At 37.4% G+C, this 18,362-nt stretch overlaps 2 protein-coding genes across 3 annotated transcripts; one reads left to right on the forward strand and one right to left on the reverse strand.

The window, feature by feature from the left end:
- Window positions 1–3,893: 3,893 nt before the first annotated feature.
- LOC128529529 (glycine N-acyltransferase-like) lies at window positions 3,894–9,512 on the forward strand. 2 transcript variants are annotated; one of them, XM_053503080.1, is made up of 5 exons: window positions 3,894–4,074; window positions 5,947–6,057; window positions 6,160–6,268; window positions 8,140–8,263; window positions 8,890–9,512. In XM_053503080.1, exons 1-5 carry the CDS (start codon window positions 4,000–4,002, stop codon window positions 9,299–9,301), a joined length of 831 nt encoding a protein of 276 aa, XP_053359055.1. In that variant the 5' UTR covers window positions 3,894–3,999; the 3' UTR covers window positions 9,302–9,512. The 2 variants fall into 2 exon arrangements, with proteins under 2 accessions (XP_053359055.1, XP_053359056.1); XM_053503081.1 differs by lacking the exon at window positions 3,894–4,074 and adding an exon at window positions 5,193–5,403.
- A 2,118-nt stretch (window positions 9,513–11,630) lies between these two features.
- On the reverse strand, window positions 11,631–14,087 carry LOC128529534 (cystatin-like). Its single transcript, XM_053503086.1, has 3 exons — window positions 13,784–14,087; window positions 12,179–12,289; window positions 11,631–12,076 (listed from the first exon to the last, which is right to left on the reverse strand). Exons 1-3 carry the CDS (start codon window positions 13,982–13,984, stop codon window positions 12,002–12,004), a joined length of 387 nt encoding a protein of 128 aa, XP_053359061.1. The 5' UTR covers window positions 13,985–14,087; the 3' UTR covers window positions 11,631–12,001.
- Window positions 14,088–18,362: the final 4,275 nt, after the last annotated feature.

The raw sequence follows: 18,362 nt of genomic DNA on the forward strand, positions 1-18,362 counted from the left end.
TTATTATTGTGACACACTTGAATTGAGACAAGATAGTGATCTGAGATAACTTCAGATAGTGGTATTGTGAATAAATTTCTTATACTTAATCCAAATAATATTATTAAATCTAAAGTGTGACCTGCTTTATGAGTGGGTCCTACTACACACTGATTTACTCCTACCGAGTCCAGTATGGACATAAATGCAGTTCTCAGAGGGTCTTCTGGGTTTTCAAAATGAATATTAAAATCTCCAGCAATTAACACTTTGTCTACAGAAACGACTAGATTTGAAAGGAAATCTGCAAATTCACTAAGAAATTCAGAGTACGGCCCTGGAGGTCTGTAAATGACAATTAGCGGGATCGACTGAGCTGACTTAATATAGTTAAATACACTTATGTTACTATAAAGAATTTCAAATGAATTAAATTTGTGTCCGTGTTTTTGTACAATAGTCAAATTATCATTGTGAATAACTGCGACGCCTCCTCCTCTACCAGTTAACCGAGGCTGGTGTATGTAGCTGTATCCAGGAGGACTAGCTTCATTTAGAGCTACATACTCGTCCTGTTTAATCCAGGTTTCTGTTAAACAGAGTATATCAAATTCCTGATCTGTGATAATATCATTAACTATAACTGCTTTAGATGCGAGAGATCTAATATTTAACAGTCCTAGCTTCAGATCAGAGGTGCCGGCTGCGCATTCAGTCTGATCCAAGTTTGTGGTCTTTATGTTAATTAAATTACTAAAACAGACTTTTTGAGTCTTTCTAAATTTGATTTTAGCTCGGGGAACAGACACAGTCTCAATAGAGTGAACCCTGAGTGACGACTCTATGCAGCTAGCAGACGGTTGGTTTAGCCTGTCTGTCTGCTCCCTGGCCTGGGCTCTGGATTGTCACCGATTAACTAGGCCTCTTCTGAGACTATGAGCTATACTACAGGAAATGAGAGCAGCACCTTCCCGAGTGGGATGGACACCGTCCCGCCCTAACAGGCCAGCTTTGCCCTCAAAGGTCTTCCAATTATCAATAAAGCCCACATTGTTTTCGGAGCACCACCTGGACATCCAGCGGTTCAGCGACCATAACCTGCTGTAAGTTATGTCACCACGTCTCATTGGGATGGGACCAGAGCATACTACTCCATCGGACATCGCCTTCGCTAATTTAAACACCTCTATAAAGTTATTCTTACTAACCTCTGACTGACGAAGGCATATCTCGTTATCTCCAGCATGTACTACTATCTTGGAGAACCTGTGCTGTCCTAGAGCCCTAAGATTACCTGCTATGTCCGGTGCTCTGGCTCCCGGGATACACCTAACCACTGCCGCTGGCGCCCCTAAAGGTCTAGCTAATTTCACGTGCCTCAGTATAGAGTTTCCTATAACCAGTATGGCAAGCCGTTTTAACATTTAATGGCAAAATTTTACTATTTGGAATAAACCTTACAGATATCAACAACATATTTTTGACAAGTTGTAATTGCATTCTGACAAGTCAAAATGACAGTTAGAGATATCTGTAATTCAGTTTTGGATAGTCACAATGAAAGTTATGGATATCTGCAATTAAGTTTTTAAGAGTCAAAACTGAATTATGGATATCTGCAATGATATCTGCAGATATCTATAACTGAGTTTTACCTAGGCAGAATTAAAGTTAAAGATATCGTAAACGTCAGCATTCTTGTGTCCGACGTTGCTCGTGAAAGACTTCTCATTGGATATTTGCCCAGCAGACAAATTATTTGAACAGTTAGCAGAAGAAATGGCGGTCACTGTTGTAGACAAATTATTAAGAATGCCATGCCATAGAACTTATATACAATCAAGGAATCTGTGGGGAACAAGAGCTTAGTTGTGGGAAAAATTTACGTCGTATTTGAACAGTAAGCCGCTCTTGCCAATATCAAACCCGTCCCGTCCTCCTATTTGCCGTAACTTGTGACACAATTACAGATATCTGCAACGTTATTTTGCCTAGTCAAAGCTCTATATTCAAGATATCTGTAATTACAATTTGACTAGGCAGAATGAAAGTTAAAGATATCTCTCATTTGAGATATCTCTAATCAAAATTCATTTAAAGATATCTAAAATTTAATAACAGATATCTGATTCTAAATTATGTCTATTCACAATTCCTGTTAAAGATATCTACAATTTCATTCTGACTAGTGACAATACCAGTTCAAGATATCTATAATCCAGTTTTGACTAGTTAAAGTAGATTTTAAGATATCTAAAAAGGACATTATAAATATCTTTAATTGAGGGGAGTTGATGATATCTTGAATTGGAATTGTGACTAGTCAGAATTAAATTGTAGATATCTCTAACAGGAATTATGGATAGTCATAATTTACTTGTAGATATCCACATTTCACAATGTGAATATCTACAACTGAGTTAAAGATATCTGTTAAGGAAAGCTCCATAGACATGAACGGTAAAAGTGACGTCATTCCTCCTAGGAAGAACGACGTTGTGGATATCTGGAATGGTCGTTGTTGATAGGAGGAATGCTATTGTGGATATCTGAAATTTTCATTTTGCCTAGGAAGAACTGAATTACGGATATCTGTAATACATATCCAGACTTGCCATTAAATGTTAAAACGGCTTGCCATAAAACGGCTTGCCATAGCCGAGTCGTCACCCACTCGCCCCGCTGTGAGGGCTTTAATGCCGGAGTCAGGGGGCTGGTTATCTCCGCCTGTGGCACCCAGACTGTTCGCTACAGGAATAACACTGCTCTTGCGCTCTCTAACCCTCTCTAAAGTCTGGATGCGCTCCTCTAACGCTGATATCTTCTCCGTCAGAGTGCTCACTAACACACACCTATCACAAATAAAATTATTACTAACGACGGAGGAAGAATGTCTAAACATCCTGCATTCTACACATTGAACGAGCTGAATGTTAGACATGATAACGTACCTGAGTCGGAGTTGTAGTTGTTTGGAGCTGAATTCCGTTTGTTGTTTTTAGACAAAGAAACTTTAATGTGTTTGATGATCAAAAAACATTTTGTGACAATATATAATATATTGGTCTAACTTCAAATCTTGATAAATGTGACACTTGCTACAAAAACCTGTAACCCCTATACAATATTCCTGTTAAGTCTCAGTGAAATATTTGAATGTAATTATTAGTTGGGTGTGCCAATGTGAGAGTATAATTACATTTTGATCTTGCTGAGGTTAAGAAAAAGTTAAATTCCTTACCCAAATAGACTTATCTTTAAGAGGTAGAGCTCTCCGCATCAAAACTAAGCGCATTTATAGATTAGGTTGCTCTCTCTCTCCTTGCAGATGGACAGTTTAATATGTGCAGATGTTGATCGAATGCTTTTTTGACTTTTTATAGAAACACGAAAGACATTACGTAAAAGAATTTGTCCTAATCAGGACTATTCAACGTTCGTGGTTTTTTTTAAAGGCAACTCTTGATGAAGGGATGGATGAGAAGGTCACCCATCTTTTCTAGGATTTAATCTACGTTGCTAGCTTTTGGAGAAAAATCTGTTTACTCCGAAAAAATGTTACCTCATTTTGTTTGTTTGTTTGTCTTTTTAGGATGTTTTTTTATTTTATAAATGTGACAATAATTAAAAAATAATAACTAATTCCCAATAAATGCATTATGTTTATTTTTCGGCTTAGTTTTTTTTTTTTTTTTTTTACACCTAAGTGTACATTTTAATCAGATTTTTTTTTACTTTTCTTTGAAATCGCTCAAAGCGAAGAAACGTCAGTCTGTCACTCCCGACTACATGTGACGACACATTATTGAAAACGAACGGGGCACGTGCGGCGCGGGCGCGTGTGAATCCAGTCTAAGTCCTCGTGGGTGTGTGTGTGTGTGTGTGTGTAATCTGCTGGCGCTAGCTGTAAATATAACGCCATTAACAAGCATCAATTCGAAGGAGTGAGTGAGTGAGTGAGTGAGTGGATCTTCATCTGAAATTGATTCTTTTGTATTTGGTGGAGCATAAAAAACAGATATGAAGGTGCTGAGCAGGGAAGAGCTGCAGAAAGCTGAGGAAGAGCTCAAGCATTACTTTCCCCAGTCACAGCAGGTTTGAAAACCATCCACTTATGCACTTTAAAAAGTGTTGTTTTTTATTATTTTTTTGTTTGTTTTTACATATGCATCAGTCTGTGGATGTTTAGGAGAAGGACAGATACAATGAAAAGAGGGATCGGGGGGAAATTCCATTTGTCAGTGCAACAAATCATGGGATGATAGCAAATGTACCTGGTCTCTACAGTGTATATAGCAATATCTCCTAACTTTTCTTCTTAATTAGCACCTGATAACTATAAACTTAATTACTGTATTTAAACATTAAGAAGTTTGGCAAAATAATTACACATAACGGTCCTCATATGAGCATTATTTAAGGACATATTGACATTGAAGTTGGAAAAAAAAGGACATATAAGTCCTCATATATGGACATGTGGGTCTCTAGACGATCTAATTTATAGTAATATATGTTGCCTTTGTCCCTCGTAAAACATCTAATCTGTGGAATCAGTATAGTCAGTAACTAACTATATGGAATATAAAGGTCCTGGGCATTTGTACAATAATTTACAAGCCTAATTCTAGTATAATGAGGTCTTTCTGAAGTCTTTTGTGCGAATCACTCTGATACAAAAACAACATGTTATTGGTCACATACACTCACACAGTATGATATGAAGTGAAATGCTTACACATAAATTAAGATGAGAAAAATGAGAGATACGTATAAGAATAGAATATAAAGTGAGAGAGATGAGAAAGAATATAAAGTATGAAATAAGATAATTTTTTACACTTTTGAACAGTTGTTCTCTATGCCCTTTATAAAGAATCGAACTGATTTATGGCAGCAATGTATAGTATTAAGTTTCCTCTAAAAATGTCAGTAGTCACACCATCGTTGATGCTATCATGTGACAGTCAGAAGAGAGCCATATAGTTTTCATGTTGAAGTCTGTATACATTTTTTGACTCCCCTAGATCTAGAAGAGAAAATTAAACAACAGTCAAAATTAAACAAAATGTCAAATTTCTTGTAATTTTTTTCCCTGTGCTGAACTTTGTTTTTCATAGTACTACTTCACTTCTACTACATTATATGATTTTCACTCTCTCATCTTCTATACCGCTGTATTCAGGGTCGCGGGGACCTGGAGCCTATCCCAAGAGGCATAGGGCACGAGGCAGGGTACACCCTGGACAGGGTGCCAATCCATTGCAGTGCACACACATACACAGACTCATTCACACACTACGGGCAATTTGGAAACGCCAATTAGGAAACCGGAGTACCCAGAGGAATCCCATCAAGCACGGGGAGAACATGCAAACTCCATGCACACAGAGACGAGAATCGAGCCTGGCCGAGAATCCTAAAGTTAATTCTAACTTTATACACCGAAAATTAATATACAACTGTTACTGTTCTTACTTCACTTAGCTAAAGTCTCATTAACACAAAGTTCCCTAAATCAGACATAACATAGAAAAACAAAAGTATTAGTTCATTCAAAAGTTTATTCTGTAGGTTAAAGCCATTTAGGTACATGTAGGTATCAGAGATGACTATGCAATTGTTCATTCTGTATTTTAGTTAATAATTGGCAAACTGAAATAAAGAGTGTTTAGTGGATACTCTCAGTGCGATTAATTGAATATTGTGTAAATTGCATTCGTATACAATGGTTTTTATAAATACAAATATCAAATGCTTTTTAGGAGCATCACATGGTCATACAGTACGATGACCATACTTGTAAGATTTGTACATTGAGCTCTGAAATAGCAGGCTGCTCAATAGACGTTCATATTTCATTAAGGAGGATGATGTATATATTTAAAAATCGTAGATAGTTGTAAACTGTGTTCTGTTTGTTTATTGTATTTTGGTAGGACAATAACTCCATAGGTTTGTCTCTAGGTATATGGATATGTTTTTATAATTAACCGAGTAGAAGCTCGCCCCGTGAATGTGCTGGTGGACCAGTGGCCGGATTTTAACATGCTGCTCATCAGACCACAACGCCAGGAGGTATTGGACGACATAACTTGTATAACTGGTATAAATTATCAACAAAAATTAGCTACTTTTTGGATATTTTTTTTTATACTCACCTGCTTCTCTCACCCACAGAAGGCAGACCATTTCAAAGACATGTGCATTTTTACCAAGGACGAAACTTCTCTCATCAGCATACTGATTAGGATGGACATTTTTGACTGGAAGCAGTTTCTTAGCCTAAGTATAAATCGACTTCTCAGTACTGTATTATAAAGGTTTTCTCACATAATCGCCATACAAAATGCCTGTTTTGTATGTAACTGTAGGTCTCTGAACATAAGGCAATCATCAGTAATTCTGTGAAACACCTGTGCACCTCCCTGCTGAGATCTTTCTTTTCAAATTAGTCTTGTACCTTTTCTGTTTGATTCAGTATTCTGCATGAATTCAAAACACATTTTTGTGTTTAATTCACAGCTAACTTGACATCAACAACCATGCCAGGGTGAAAGAGCTGGTTGGGGTGCCCCACTGGGTGGTTTGAAGTCAGTGATATCCTGAATTCCTTTCTATATGCGTCAGGGGTCAGCAGAGTGTCCGAATTCAGTCAGCTGTTTGTGTTTGTGTTTGCAGATTTCCCTTCTCAAATCATCCGTAGCGATGCTGTAGGGCTCCTGTTTTGCACCCACACACATGTTAATGTATTTCAGAAAAGTGTTGGTAGTTGGTATAGATGTTGGTGTGGTGGTTGATGATGATGTTGGTGTCTGCGTTGTCGCCTAAGCAGCAAATTCACTCTAGTCTGTATGTGAGAAATGCTGAGTGGCATCAGCCCATCCCAGCCAGACATTAACAGTTTGATGACTGGAGAGTACTCGGGCATCCAGGGGCAAATACACTGGTATCACAACAACGTATTTGAACTCACATGGTAAATAAAAGAGCCTGCACTCAATAATCAGGTATTCAAGATCAACAGAGAAGTGAGATGAAACAGTGATAGGGGTTTGGTTTAAATAAATGCATAACCTCCCACTTCTGTGTTTACCTGTGGCTCCTGCTTCTCTATCAGCCCTGAAAAAGCTGCGCCCCTCATGCTCCTACAGCCTGTTTGGGTTAAGCCAAGTTTCCGAAAAAATCATAATATTACAGTTTATTATCAGTCTCTGCATGAGGGTTCATGTCCACAGCTACCCAGTTTATATGTCAGGGTCCAACATCGTGTGTCTGATTACATTGGCCCTTACTACAGTTGTAAAACCTTCCATGTAGTTATCATAAATAGAATAAGTAAATCAATAGAATACACAAATTGGCATAGTTTCACCTACAGTTATGCAATAGACGAGGTTCTGTTGAAATAACAAAGAGCTAGGTCTCCCCAAATCAGCAGTACTGATTAGAGTACTGTGGAAGTCAAGGTTGTGTGTACATATTGCCTCCAAATTGGGTCTGCTGATGCTGTTAATTTTTATTTCTACTTGGGAACAGATGGCTGATTAGGTCATCCTTTAAACATAGGATAGTTTTCGATGGTCCACTGTCTTATCCAGCTGTAGATAATAGACTCACTTTATCACTCTACTGATAAGATTCACATCTTACGCAATCTGAATGGATTCTCCCTATGAGAATTAAGCCATTTGGAGGTTAAGGATGCACAATTCTATTTAGAGTTTCCTTGGTGCCATACCTCAACATCTGTTAGAGCAGAACCATACCAGAGAAGTTCAATCACCAGGATTAAGTCTGCCATAAAGTGTGGAGGGACTGCTTAGGGATTGAGGAAGACATGCATCTAGACTCTTTTCTGTTCTCGCACCTAGGTGGTGAAATGAACTTCCTTAAGATGTCCATACAGCTAAATCTTTGGCAATTTTGGCAATTTTTAAACAATGACTTAAGACACATCTGTTTTTTCAGTACTTGCCCTAAATGTAAATATGTGTCATAAAACTGACCTCAGCATGCTTGTACACATGCATGTGGCATACACTTCCCCTGGTAATTAGGAGCGGTGGACTACTAATGTTCTTTCTTCAAAGAATATTACTTCGTGAGGATGTAAAATGTGGTCCTCTAGTCTAATAAACCAATACAAATTCTGTTTAGGTGGTGACCTGTGCCATAAGGAGATGATGAACAGTGTGGCTTTGAACAGAGGGGTGCCAGATATAAAAAATTACGAGTACCACCTGTTGACACTGCAAGATGCATCTAACCTTAAAAGTGAAAGGTAACTGATCTACTATTAGGCTTCTCTGTAAAACCTGTAATGTGTCAACTTGCAATAATAATAATAATAATAATAATAACAACTTTCGGGTTCCTAGTAGCGCAGTGGTAAAGCGCTCACCCTATCATCCAGAGATCGCTAGTTTGATTCCTGGGTGATGCTGTAACCTCTCGCAGTCGGAGGTCTAGCGAGAGCTGATTGGCCGAGCTCTCTCAGAGGGGAGGGATGAAAGGTACTTAGTGCTCCCACATTAATCAGGGCTCTACAGCCAATCAGGCGTTTGTGAGCTTGCGCAAGCGGAAGGAGCGGATAACGCTGTCCTCGGAGTGTGTTACGCCGCCCACAACGGTGCGTGAGCGAGCCGTTCGAAAAGATTCGGTCAGCTGGCTTCACGCGGCTTTAATTATTATAATGTTAATAATAATAACAACTTTCAGTGAGTTTACTTGGGGTCAAAATGATGCATTGTAATTGTTATTAAGCTCTTTCCATGCATGCTATTTGTATTGCAGCAGCCGAAATTAAATGATACACTACAGTATAAATAAACAAATAGTTTCTAATTTTTACATTTACAGTGCAACTTTTGCAAGGTACTTAATCAAACTCCCCTTAACTCTCTACAGGGTATCCTTACAAGTGTCCTCTCTCAATGAGTCTCATATTGCTCTGGTCAATAGCATGTGGAAGTTTGGCATGGGCCAATTCAGTGAAAGCTTCATCAGGGACACTATTATGAATTTCCCATCGTGTTGTGTGCTGGACTCAGAGGGTCAGCCAGTATTATGGATATTGATTGATGCTTCTTGTGCAATAGTCATGCTATACACACTGCCGGAGCACAGACGGAAAGGTTATGCAAAAGCTCTGGTCACGATATTTGCAAAGAAATTACATTCAGAGGGTTATCCAGTGTACTGCTGCATTGAGGAAGAGAACAAAGCATCCTACAGGCTCTTTACCAGTTTAGGCTTCACTGCAGACCCATCTTATAGGGTTAATTGGGTTGTATGTAATCAGGCTAGTATTGGTGCATGATGAATTTGGGACACATATACAAAACGTATGACCTACATAGGCCTGTCCCATGTAAAAAGTATTTTGGATTAATTAATTCAGATTAATTTATTGACTAATTCATGATTTGTTGGATGATCTCACATTAATACCACATTTGTCCCAAGCAATGCTAAAAGATTGTTTAAGAAAGGTCCCTGTTGATATGTGCTGGTTGTCTAGAAACCAGCACATATCAGCATTTTTGTATATGCTATAGTATATCTGCCTACTACAGCAGCACATGGTGTCCACGATGGGGCGGGACACCATGTGCTGCTGCAGTAGGCAGATATACTATAGCATATACAAAAATACCCTATGGTTTTAAAGAGCATGTGTCTATATCAGAGGTTCCCAACTTTTTTTCTTGAAGCCCCCCTGTTTATATCTAAGAAATGCTGTGAAATCCCGGTTCACAAAAAAAGCCTCCCACAGCATATACACAAAACAAATAGATTTAAAAAAAAAATAGTTTTCTATACACTTTCAATGATACTGTGTGTAATTATGGTCTTATTTAACATATGGCCTTACTGCCTCAAAGCACCCTGCGTGATATTTGGCGCCCCCTTGAGGAGGCATATTTATCTTTGGGCTTAATTTATCAACCTGGATACAAACAGATTCATTCTTAAAAATTATGAGCATTTTTTTAATGTAAACCTTGATTATTTAAATTAAATTATGTATTTTAATATATGCTATTAAGCTTAAATCAGATATGAACTCACCATCCTTTTCAATAAGAACACCTGTCCACTGTTTGATTTGAAGATTAACTAAAACTCTTCACATGAGTCTGATTTTTTTCCTATGCTTATTTTCTATGCATTTCTGTGCATGCCAAAATCTTGTCTGTGCTTAAATTTCTTTACTGCCAGCACACTTTAAAGCAAGCTATCTGACTGTTCTGGTAAGCCTCACTGTCTTCAGCACATTCTTTTGTTTTTCTTACACTGTTAGCAGAGTGGTGCAAGTTATTTCTGTCGGATAATTGCCAGGACTCTGGCGATAAAATGTTAAAATTTCATAGTCTTTAAAAAGATATTAGCTTATAGAGCATATTTTTTGCAAGTGTCTAAGCCATTATTTAGATATGCATTTATTTGACTTTACTGTAATGGGGCTCCATATTTTGTCCTTTCTGCTAATACAGTACATTGTTAAAAATCTATTTTTATCACTGAGTATGATGAAAATATTAGGTTTTAAAACTTTTTAATTTTTGTAATCTTGTTTTGTTTATGTCTTCAAATGAATACTTTTATAGATTTATATTCATCTGAATGTAAACAACGGTCCATGTGCCTTACACAGACCGGTTGCAAGTGACTAAAGTAATGTTTGAACATTTTCAACTTGCTTCAAAAAACTCTTGTCAGCACTTTCAAACTATACATTTTATGAGAAAAATGTATGTACGTAAATTTTGAGTGATCAAAGATCTCTTATAATAATAATAATAATAATAATAATAATAATAAATAATACTAAATCATCCATAAACCCAGATACATTTTGTCTCCTTTTTTTGTATTAACAAACAACGTACAGGCAAAGTGTCCGATTGTTACACATATTCTGTAATATGTACATTGCTTGAGAGTCAGTTTAAGGGATTTGTTAAATGTTTGTGAAATGACTGTAGATGCATTAACAGACAGACTTTTGAGGACCTCTGGGAACTGTGTTACCTTGTTAACAAAATAGCAAAATATAGGACCTTTAATCCATAATCTTTGTAATTTAATACTTCAATTTAATAATTTAAATAATTAGACTGACTGAGAGTCATGGAGTAGAAATACACAAAAAGGTCCTAGACCTATATAGAGAGAGGGACAATGACTGATCAGCCATAACGTAGGTTCCTGTTTTGACACCACGGCAGTTCTGGTTTCTCGTATTTTTATTATAATTTATGTTCGTTTACAAAGTATAAATTCACAGTAATTTCTAATATAGGGGTTTTATCAAGCCACACAAAAGATATTCAATCGTTATATGGCTGTTATATGGCAATATCTACATCAAGTGTTTTGTTTTGTTACATATCAATAACATACCAGGGGAAGGAAGTGGTTAAGGTCGTTTTTTTCTTCCTGAATTTCCAGGACTGGTTAAGAATATTAATTTAATACAAATATAACAAAAACTAAACTAAGAACTACAGTGAGTAAATTTTTTATCTATAAAGGTTAAATAAAAAATTATAGTGAGTATATTTTCTTAGTCATAATTCTAGATGACATAACTTTAAGATACAGTAGCGATAAAATGCCTGCAAACAAGACATATTCAAACTGAGTCAAAGTTAATTATTTATTGATGTACAGCATTGTTTTTCAGTGATTAATATGATGCATCATATCATGTGGAAGACATTTTGCATTGTACTGATGACTATACAAAATTAAACGTTTTTCATGCAACATTTTAAATTTAAACATTTATGCAGTACACAGTTTTGATAGATTTAATACTAAAGCATATTTGAATGTTTTAAAGTATGTTTGAAGGTTATTGCATAACCATGTGATAGTGTTAAATCATTCTTGCTAACTGCAGGCAAACTAATACTAATATGTGTGTTCATGCAATGTTAATTACTTTATAAAGAAAAATTATTGCAGTTGTTTAAAAGGCCAATTAAATCTAGGCTTTGTTGTTTAATTTCTACTAGCAGGTGTTCTTTGTAAGTTTGATGAGGCCTGTCCAGGGCTGACTCCACACATTGAGATTGCACTCGTGGGGCTTTAGGGAAGACAAAAAGGCATAAAAGTCAGCTTGCATTAACATCAACAGTATAAATAGTAATCACCATGAAGGAAAGAGAGTGTAATAATACTAACTTACCTTTGCCATTTCTGGGTCTGAATGGGCGGCGCACTCATTCTCAACACCACCTTTTTTGCAGTTAGTTCTGACCATCTCGACATTGAAAATATAGTTAGTACCCGAAACAACCTACAGAATGAGACAAGATGAAATAAATGTAAACAGGCATTTGTCACTGGGTGGGGGAGAAAAGAAGAACCACGTCATTAGGATTACTCATGCAGGACAAGACTTGTCATGTTTTACAGTTGTGTGCATTTTCTGTGGAGCTGTTAAAGCCTGCTTGATGTTTACTGATTATTTTTCAGCCATTATTATGAAGCTCAAATTGTGATTTTGGAAGACTTTCAGTCTATCCACTTTTAGGATTCATGGCCAGTTTTGTAAAAGCACAAAAGTGTGTTGGCACAGGCACATTAGTTGCAGTATAGTGCCAAAAATTCCTTGCTGGAGAACAAGTGGGCTATTATATCCCAAGTTCCAGGAAGAGGTAAGGAGATTCCAAGGCATTATGTTAATCTCTCTCTCTCTTTTATTTCATTTCAAGATGTATACTGGAATATTCTACATGTCCAATGTTCTTAAATTCAGTATGTATATATTAAGTACTCTACAAGTGTCTGCTGCCAAATACCTAAATATAAAGCCACTGTGCCACCTGCTGAAATTTATATTTTAGGAAATATGTTTTTGGTTTGGATCCAGACTTCTGGACAACCATCATCTTCAGTGTTTCAAATGGGTCTGAAATATACTTGCGATGGTAGCCCTCAGAACATTTATAGGGCTTTATAGCATTATAGATGGATACTGTAGATAGATAGATAGATAGATAGATAGATAGATTGTGCACTATACAGGATACAGGATGTGCAGTACAGAGTGGCGTTCCTTTTTTTTTATTCAGCACAACCTAGAGAATATGATAGGGCTAATTGTATTTACTTTTAATATTTTTAATATTTTAATCATTGTAAAAAATCAATAAATAAAATGGGTCGCATAGGCAACAAAATAGCACTGATTCACGTGTTTTTATTGTTGTTTTGGTTGTGTCTGTGACCTAATAATAACAATATTAATATGCGAATTTTTAGTTCTGCATTTTTATGATGTCATTCCCATATTCCTACAGCAGTACAATTTACACGTTTTGAAGGTAATGATAACTTTGGATTTATATGACATATCAGAAGCTCAAATGCACAGTGTGATGTCTGAAGCCTCCCTCCTTAACACACACTTTTTAACGATCGGCAAATTTATTTGGGAGGCCAGCAATATACTCTATGTGTGGTACACACTGTTCTTGATAGATCTCTATAAATACAGACAGACTGACATAAACCATATGACGTAACCCGTAAGTGCAGGCCCATTTGTCTACAGCTATTTCCCAACCCTGGTCTGGACATTTTAGTATATTCTCATCTCCCAGCACACCTGATCGCACTAATCTGTACTGAACAGAAGTGATTGTGGTAGATTTGGGAGAATACTAAAAGGTTCATGGCGAGGAGGGCGGGGCAGGGTGTCCTCCTCTGGGACCAGGGACACGTTTAATATGCAGGATGACCACGGCGTGTTTTGTTGGTGATCTCGGTCCCTCCTCGGTTCTCCTACCTGAGTCTGCGCCTTGATCACTCTTGACACCTGGCTGAGGAACACGTCATTGCTGGCTTTATTGTGCTGAGTGACTGCGAACTTCAAAGCATTCTGCACATCCTCCCGGTTCTCGTCCACCTCTCGCGGGCCTCCCATAATCCCGGTTCTCCCTACGGTCAGGAAGACCGCCAGGAGCAGAGCTACAGCCTTTAGAAACATGTTGTATTTCCCGTTTACTGTTGAATCTACCTCTGCGAAACAGCCGCTGCAATAAAGGAAGGACGAGAAAAACACCGTTATGTAAACAGGGAGCTGGTGGGCGGGACGGGGCGGGGCGTCATCGACTCACGTGACACGATACAAACGGGGTCAGTTTTCCTCAGTCGTGTTGAGAGGGTAAAAAATAATAGTTTTTAAATAAAGCAGTTTGGACTCTATTTTTTTCTATTTATGTTTTCATCTTCTTATTTACTTGGGGAAGTTTTCGATCTACAATATAAAAACAGAACTAAAGCTGAGCAATATCTTATACTTTCAAAAATATGATTAAACACGTAATAATAATCCATAAAAAAAATCCATTAAATACTGAGTGGGGAGAGGTATATACATTTTTGTTAGTGTTACGTTTAAAAACAATGGTTAAGTTTTAAAATGAATGAAAAGAAGGAGAATTGCTTGTTAATTACTGGTGCTCTAACAAACATACAAACATGCACAGACAAACCTGCAACACATAAACACACACACACATATATATATATATATATATATATATATATATATATATACACACACATACACAATGTCTTATACACAATTTTCTTCACAGGCTACTCGTGTGCTTGTTCAGTCCCTTTTTATTTCATGACTGGACAACTGCAACTCACTCCTGGCAGATCTGCCTCTGTCCCTGATTCAGCCTCTGTAACTAATCCAGAATGCAGCAGCACGTCCCATTTTCAACCTTCCCAAGTCCTCCCCACTTCTCCGCTCCCCCCACTGGCTTTCTGTAGCTGCCCGCATTGAATTCAAAACCCTGATGCTTGCCTAAAAAGCTAAAAATGGCCCTCCACCCACTTACCTCTCTGCTCTAATCACACCATGCACTGCACAACGTTCCCTCCGATCCTCCAGCACTGCTCGCCTGTCCCACCATCTTTCAAGGAACAAGGACAACATTCATCCAGACTCTTTTCTGTTCTGACACCTAGGTGGTGGAACGAACTTCCTCTAGATGTCCGTTCAGCAGAGTCTTTGATGATCTTTAAATGACAACACAAGACGTATCTGTTTTACCCCGCAAAAAAAAGAGAATATGTTGTGTTTGACTGATGGCACTTAGTTAGGAACCTAGTAAGTCAGTGTAAGTATCTGTCCAAAGTGTAAACTTCAAAGCACTTTTTGTTAGTCGCTCTGGATAAGAGCGTCTGCCAAATGCCTAAATGTAAATGGAAATATCTAAAGATCTCTGTTTATTATCAGCAAAGAGGGCATATTTAAGCATTTGGCCAGGTGCCATGTCACATACAAGTCCAGCATGAAGAGAACCAGTAATTAACATGTAAGTCATAGAGAAACCTGGAGATAGGAAACACATTTGCATTTTCTGGGTAAACAAAAGAATTCTAGCAGACAAAAGCTGTTTGGATGTATATTTGTCTGAATACAGGTTATAGGAAGTATTACCGCATAAGGAGACAGGAAGCGCAATGAGGGGATTGTTTAATTTGTATAGGAACCTTCTTATCATATTATAATACCTTGCAGTTAGCTAATTTAGAATAATTATGCAAGAGAAAAATGTCTCTTTCCTGTGGGTCCCACCCCATGCTCCAATGAGAGAGAGCAAACGAGTTGGCAAAAGAAGCAACCATAAAGTGCATGTTGAGGTCAATATCAAATTATTAAAGTCAGCGGGGAAATGTATGGTGTGTAGAATAGCAACAAAAGTGGCATAATGAACCAAAAGTAAGACATTTGCATTTAACACAACAAAGTACTGTAGATGTGTTAAGGAGGAAGAAAAAAAAAAAAAAAAGAAGTATTAATTAGCAGACTAAAAATTTGAACACTGCAACCTTTAATAGGTATCCATTTATAGTAGGTAAACACTTAATGGAACATTGCTCATGTGCAGGTAATATATACAGTGAGGTCAATAATATTTGATCACCTTGTGATCACCCAAGTTATCTTACTTAGAAATCATGGAGGGGTCTACAATTTTCAGCATAGGTGCATTTCCACTGTGAGAGACAGAATCTAAAAAGAAAAATCTTGGGGAATCACATTGTATGATTTTTTTAAACAATTTATTTGCGAATTACTGTCTCAAATGAGTATTTGATCATTTGCTTATCAGCCAGATTTCTGACCCTCAATGACCTGTTATTTTGCTTTTAAATAGTCCATTTGCTTCTTACGGAGCCACTCCTTGGTTTTTCTGGCTGTGTGTTTTGGGTCGTTGTCACGTTGGAAGTCCCAGCCACGATCCATCATTAATGCTCTGACTGACGGAAGAAGGTTTTTGCCCAATATGTCACAATACATGGCCCCATTCATCCTCTCCTTAATACAGTGAAGTCGTCCTGTCCCCTGTGCAGAAAAACACCCCCAGAGTATGATGCTTCCAGCCCCATGCTTCACTGTAGGTATGGTATTATTGGGATGATACTCATCATTCTTCTTCCTCTAAACACGGCGAATGGAGTTAAGTCCAAAAAGTTTTACTTTGGTCTCATCTGACCACAGGACTTTCTCCCATGACTCCTCTGGATCATCCAGATGGTCCCTGGCAAACTTCAGACGAGCCTGAAGATGGGCTGACTTAAGCAGGGGAACCTTCCATGACGTCTTAGTGTATTACTGTTAATAGCCTTGGAAACTATGGTCCCAGCTCTCTTCACGGCATTGACCGTGCAGAGTCCTCCCTTGTAGCTCCTCCCTTGTAGTTCTGGGCTGATTCTTCACCATTCTTAGCATTATAAATACCCCATGTATCTACTTAAACTTTTGCTGATTGTGGGGTGCACAGGTGTCTTTATGACAGCTAACGACCTCAAACAGGTGCTACTAATTTAGAATCATGAGCAGAGTGTAGCTGGACTATTTAAAAGCAAAATAACATCTTTGAAGGTCAGAAATCTGGGTGATAAGCAAGTGATCAAATACTTATTTGACACAGTAATTCACAAATAAATTGTAAAAAAATTTTTTTTTTAAATCATACAGTGGAAATGCACCCATGTTGAAAATTGTAGACCCCTCTATGATTTCTAAGTAAGAGAACTTGCAAAATTACAGGGTGATTAAATACTTATTGACTTCACTGTACAAGAAAGGCTAGATGTGGTGGCACGGTTCCAAGAGCTGGGGGGTGTAACTGAGGAGAGAAATGTTGATGAATAGTTCAAGACACAGAACAAGTTAAGACAAGATCAGGGAAAGAAGCATTACATGTTTTTATAGAAGGCTGGTTTTGAAAATCAGATTTGAAGGGCTGAGAAGATGAAGATGTGGGAGAATGAGATCTACAGATGATAGAAATGTAAACTACTGGATTCCAACCACCTTTGAACAACAAAGAAGAAAGAAAAAAAATGAATATATATATATATATATATATATATATATATATATATATATATATATATATAATGAGAGAGTGCAAACGAGTTGGCAAAAAAAGCAACCATGAAGTGCATGTTGAGGTCAATATCAAATTACCAAAGTCAGTGGGGAAATGTATGGTGTGTAGAATAGCAACAGAAGTGGCATAATGAACCAAAAGTGAGACAGTTGCATTTAACACAGAACAAAGTACTGTAGATGTGTTAAGGAGGAAAAACAAAAACAAAAAAGGAGTAAAAATTAGCAGACTAAGAATTTGTACACAGCAACCTTTAATAGTAGGTATCCATTTATAGTAGGTAAACACTCAATGGGACTCTGTGAGGAATGCCATGAAAGTGAGACTGTCAAGTATGCTTTGCTCATGTGCAGGTAATATATACAAGAGAAGCTAGATGTGGTGGCACGGTTTCAAGAGCTGGGGGGTGTAAAAAGCAGTGTCAAGAGTTGTTTAATGTTGTATTTGAGGAAGACTGGCCTGAAAAGTTGGCGTTGAAGGGAACTGAGGAGAGAGGTGTTGATGCAACCTACAGAACTCCAACTAGATGTCGAGTTGTCAAGTACTGAGAGGAAACTTGTCGAAAGGTAAGAGTGTGTGGAAGTAGCAGATAAAGCAGATGAACAGTTCAAGACACAGAACAAGTTAAGACAAGATCTGGGAAAGAAGCATGAGATGTTTTTAAAGAAGGCTGGTTTTAAAAATCAGATTTGAGAGGCTGGAAAAATGTGGGAGAATGAGATCTACAGATGATAGTAATGTAACCTACTGGATTCCAACCACTTTTGAACAACAAAGAAGAAGGAAAAGAAAATGCATAGATTAAAAAAAAAAAATATATATATATATATATATATATATATATATATATATATATATATATATATATATATAATTTGCTGTGATGTATCTACAGTATGGCAAGGTCCTCAAGTTTGAGTAAATCTTTTTTAATTATTTTTTTTT

Source organism: Clarias gariepinus, chromosome 8, assembly GCF_024256425.1.
Source record: "Clarias gariepinus isolate MV-2021 ecotype Netherlands chromosome 8, CGAR_prim_01v2, whole genome shotgun sequence".
Classification (NCBI taxonomy): Eukaryota; Metazoa; Chordata; class Actinopteri; order Siluriformes; family Clariidae; genus Clarias; species Clarias gariepinus.

Excerpts from the sequence above, each read along its gene's own strand:
- LOC128529534 (XM_053503086.1), bottom strand. The coding sequence starts at position 13,984 with ATGTTTCTAAAGGCTGTAGCTCTGCTCCTGGCGGTCTTCCTGACCGTA. Across the intron at positions 12,290-13,783 it reads TGATCAAGGCGCAGACTCAG|GTTGTTTCGGGTACTAACTA; the intron begins GTAGGAGAACCG and ends CTCATTCTGTAG. Across the intron at positions 12,077-12,178 it reads CAGACCCAGAAATGGCAAAG|CCCCACGAGTGCAATCTCAA; the intron begins GTAAGTTAGTAT and ends TCTTCCCTAAAG.
- LOC128529529 (XM_053503080.1), top strand. The coding sequence starts at position 4,000 with ATGAAGGTGCTGAGCAGGGAAGAGCTGCAGAAAGCTGAGGAAGAGCTC. Across the intron at positions 6,058-6,159 it reads TCAGACCACAACGCCAGGAG|AAGGCAGACCATTTCAAAGA; the intron begins GTATTGGACGAC and ends TCTCACCCACAG. Across the intron at positions 8,264-8,889 it reads TCTAACCTTAAAAGTGAAAG|GGTATCCTTACAAGTGTCCT; the intron begins GTAACTGATCTA and ends AACTCTCTACAG.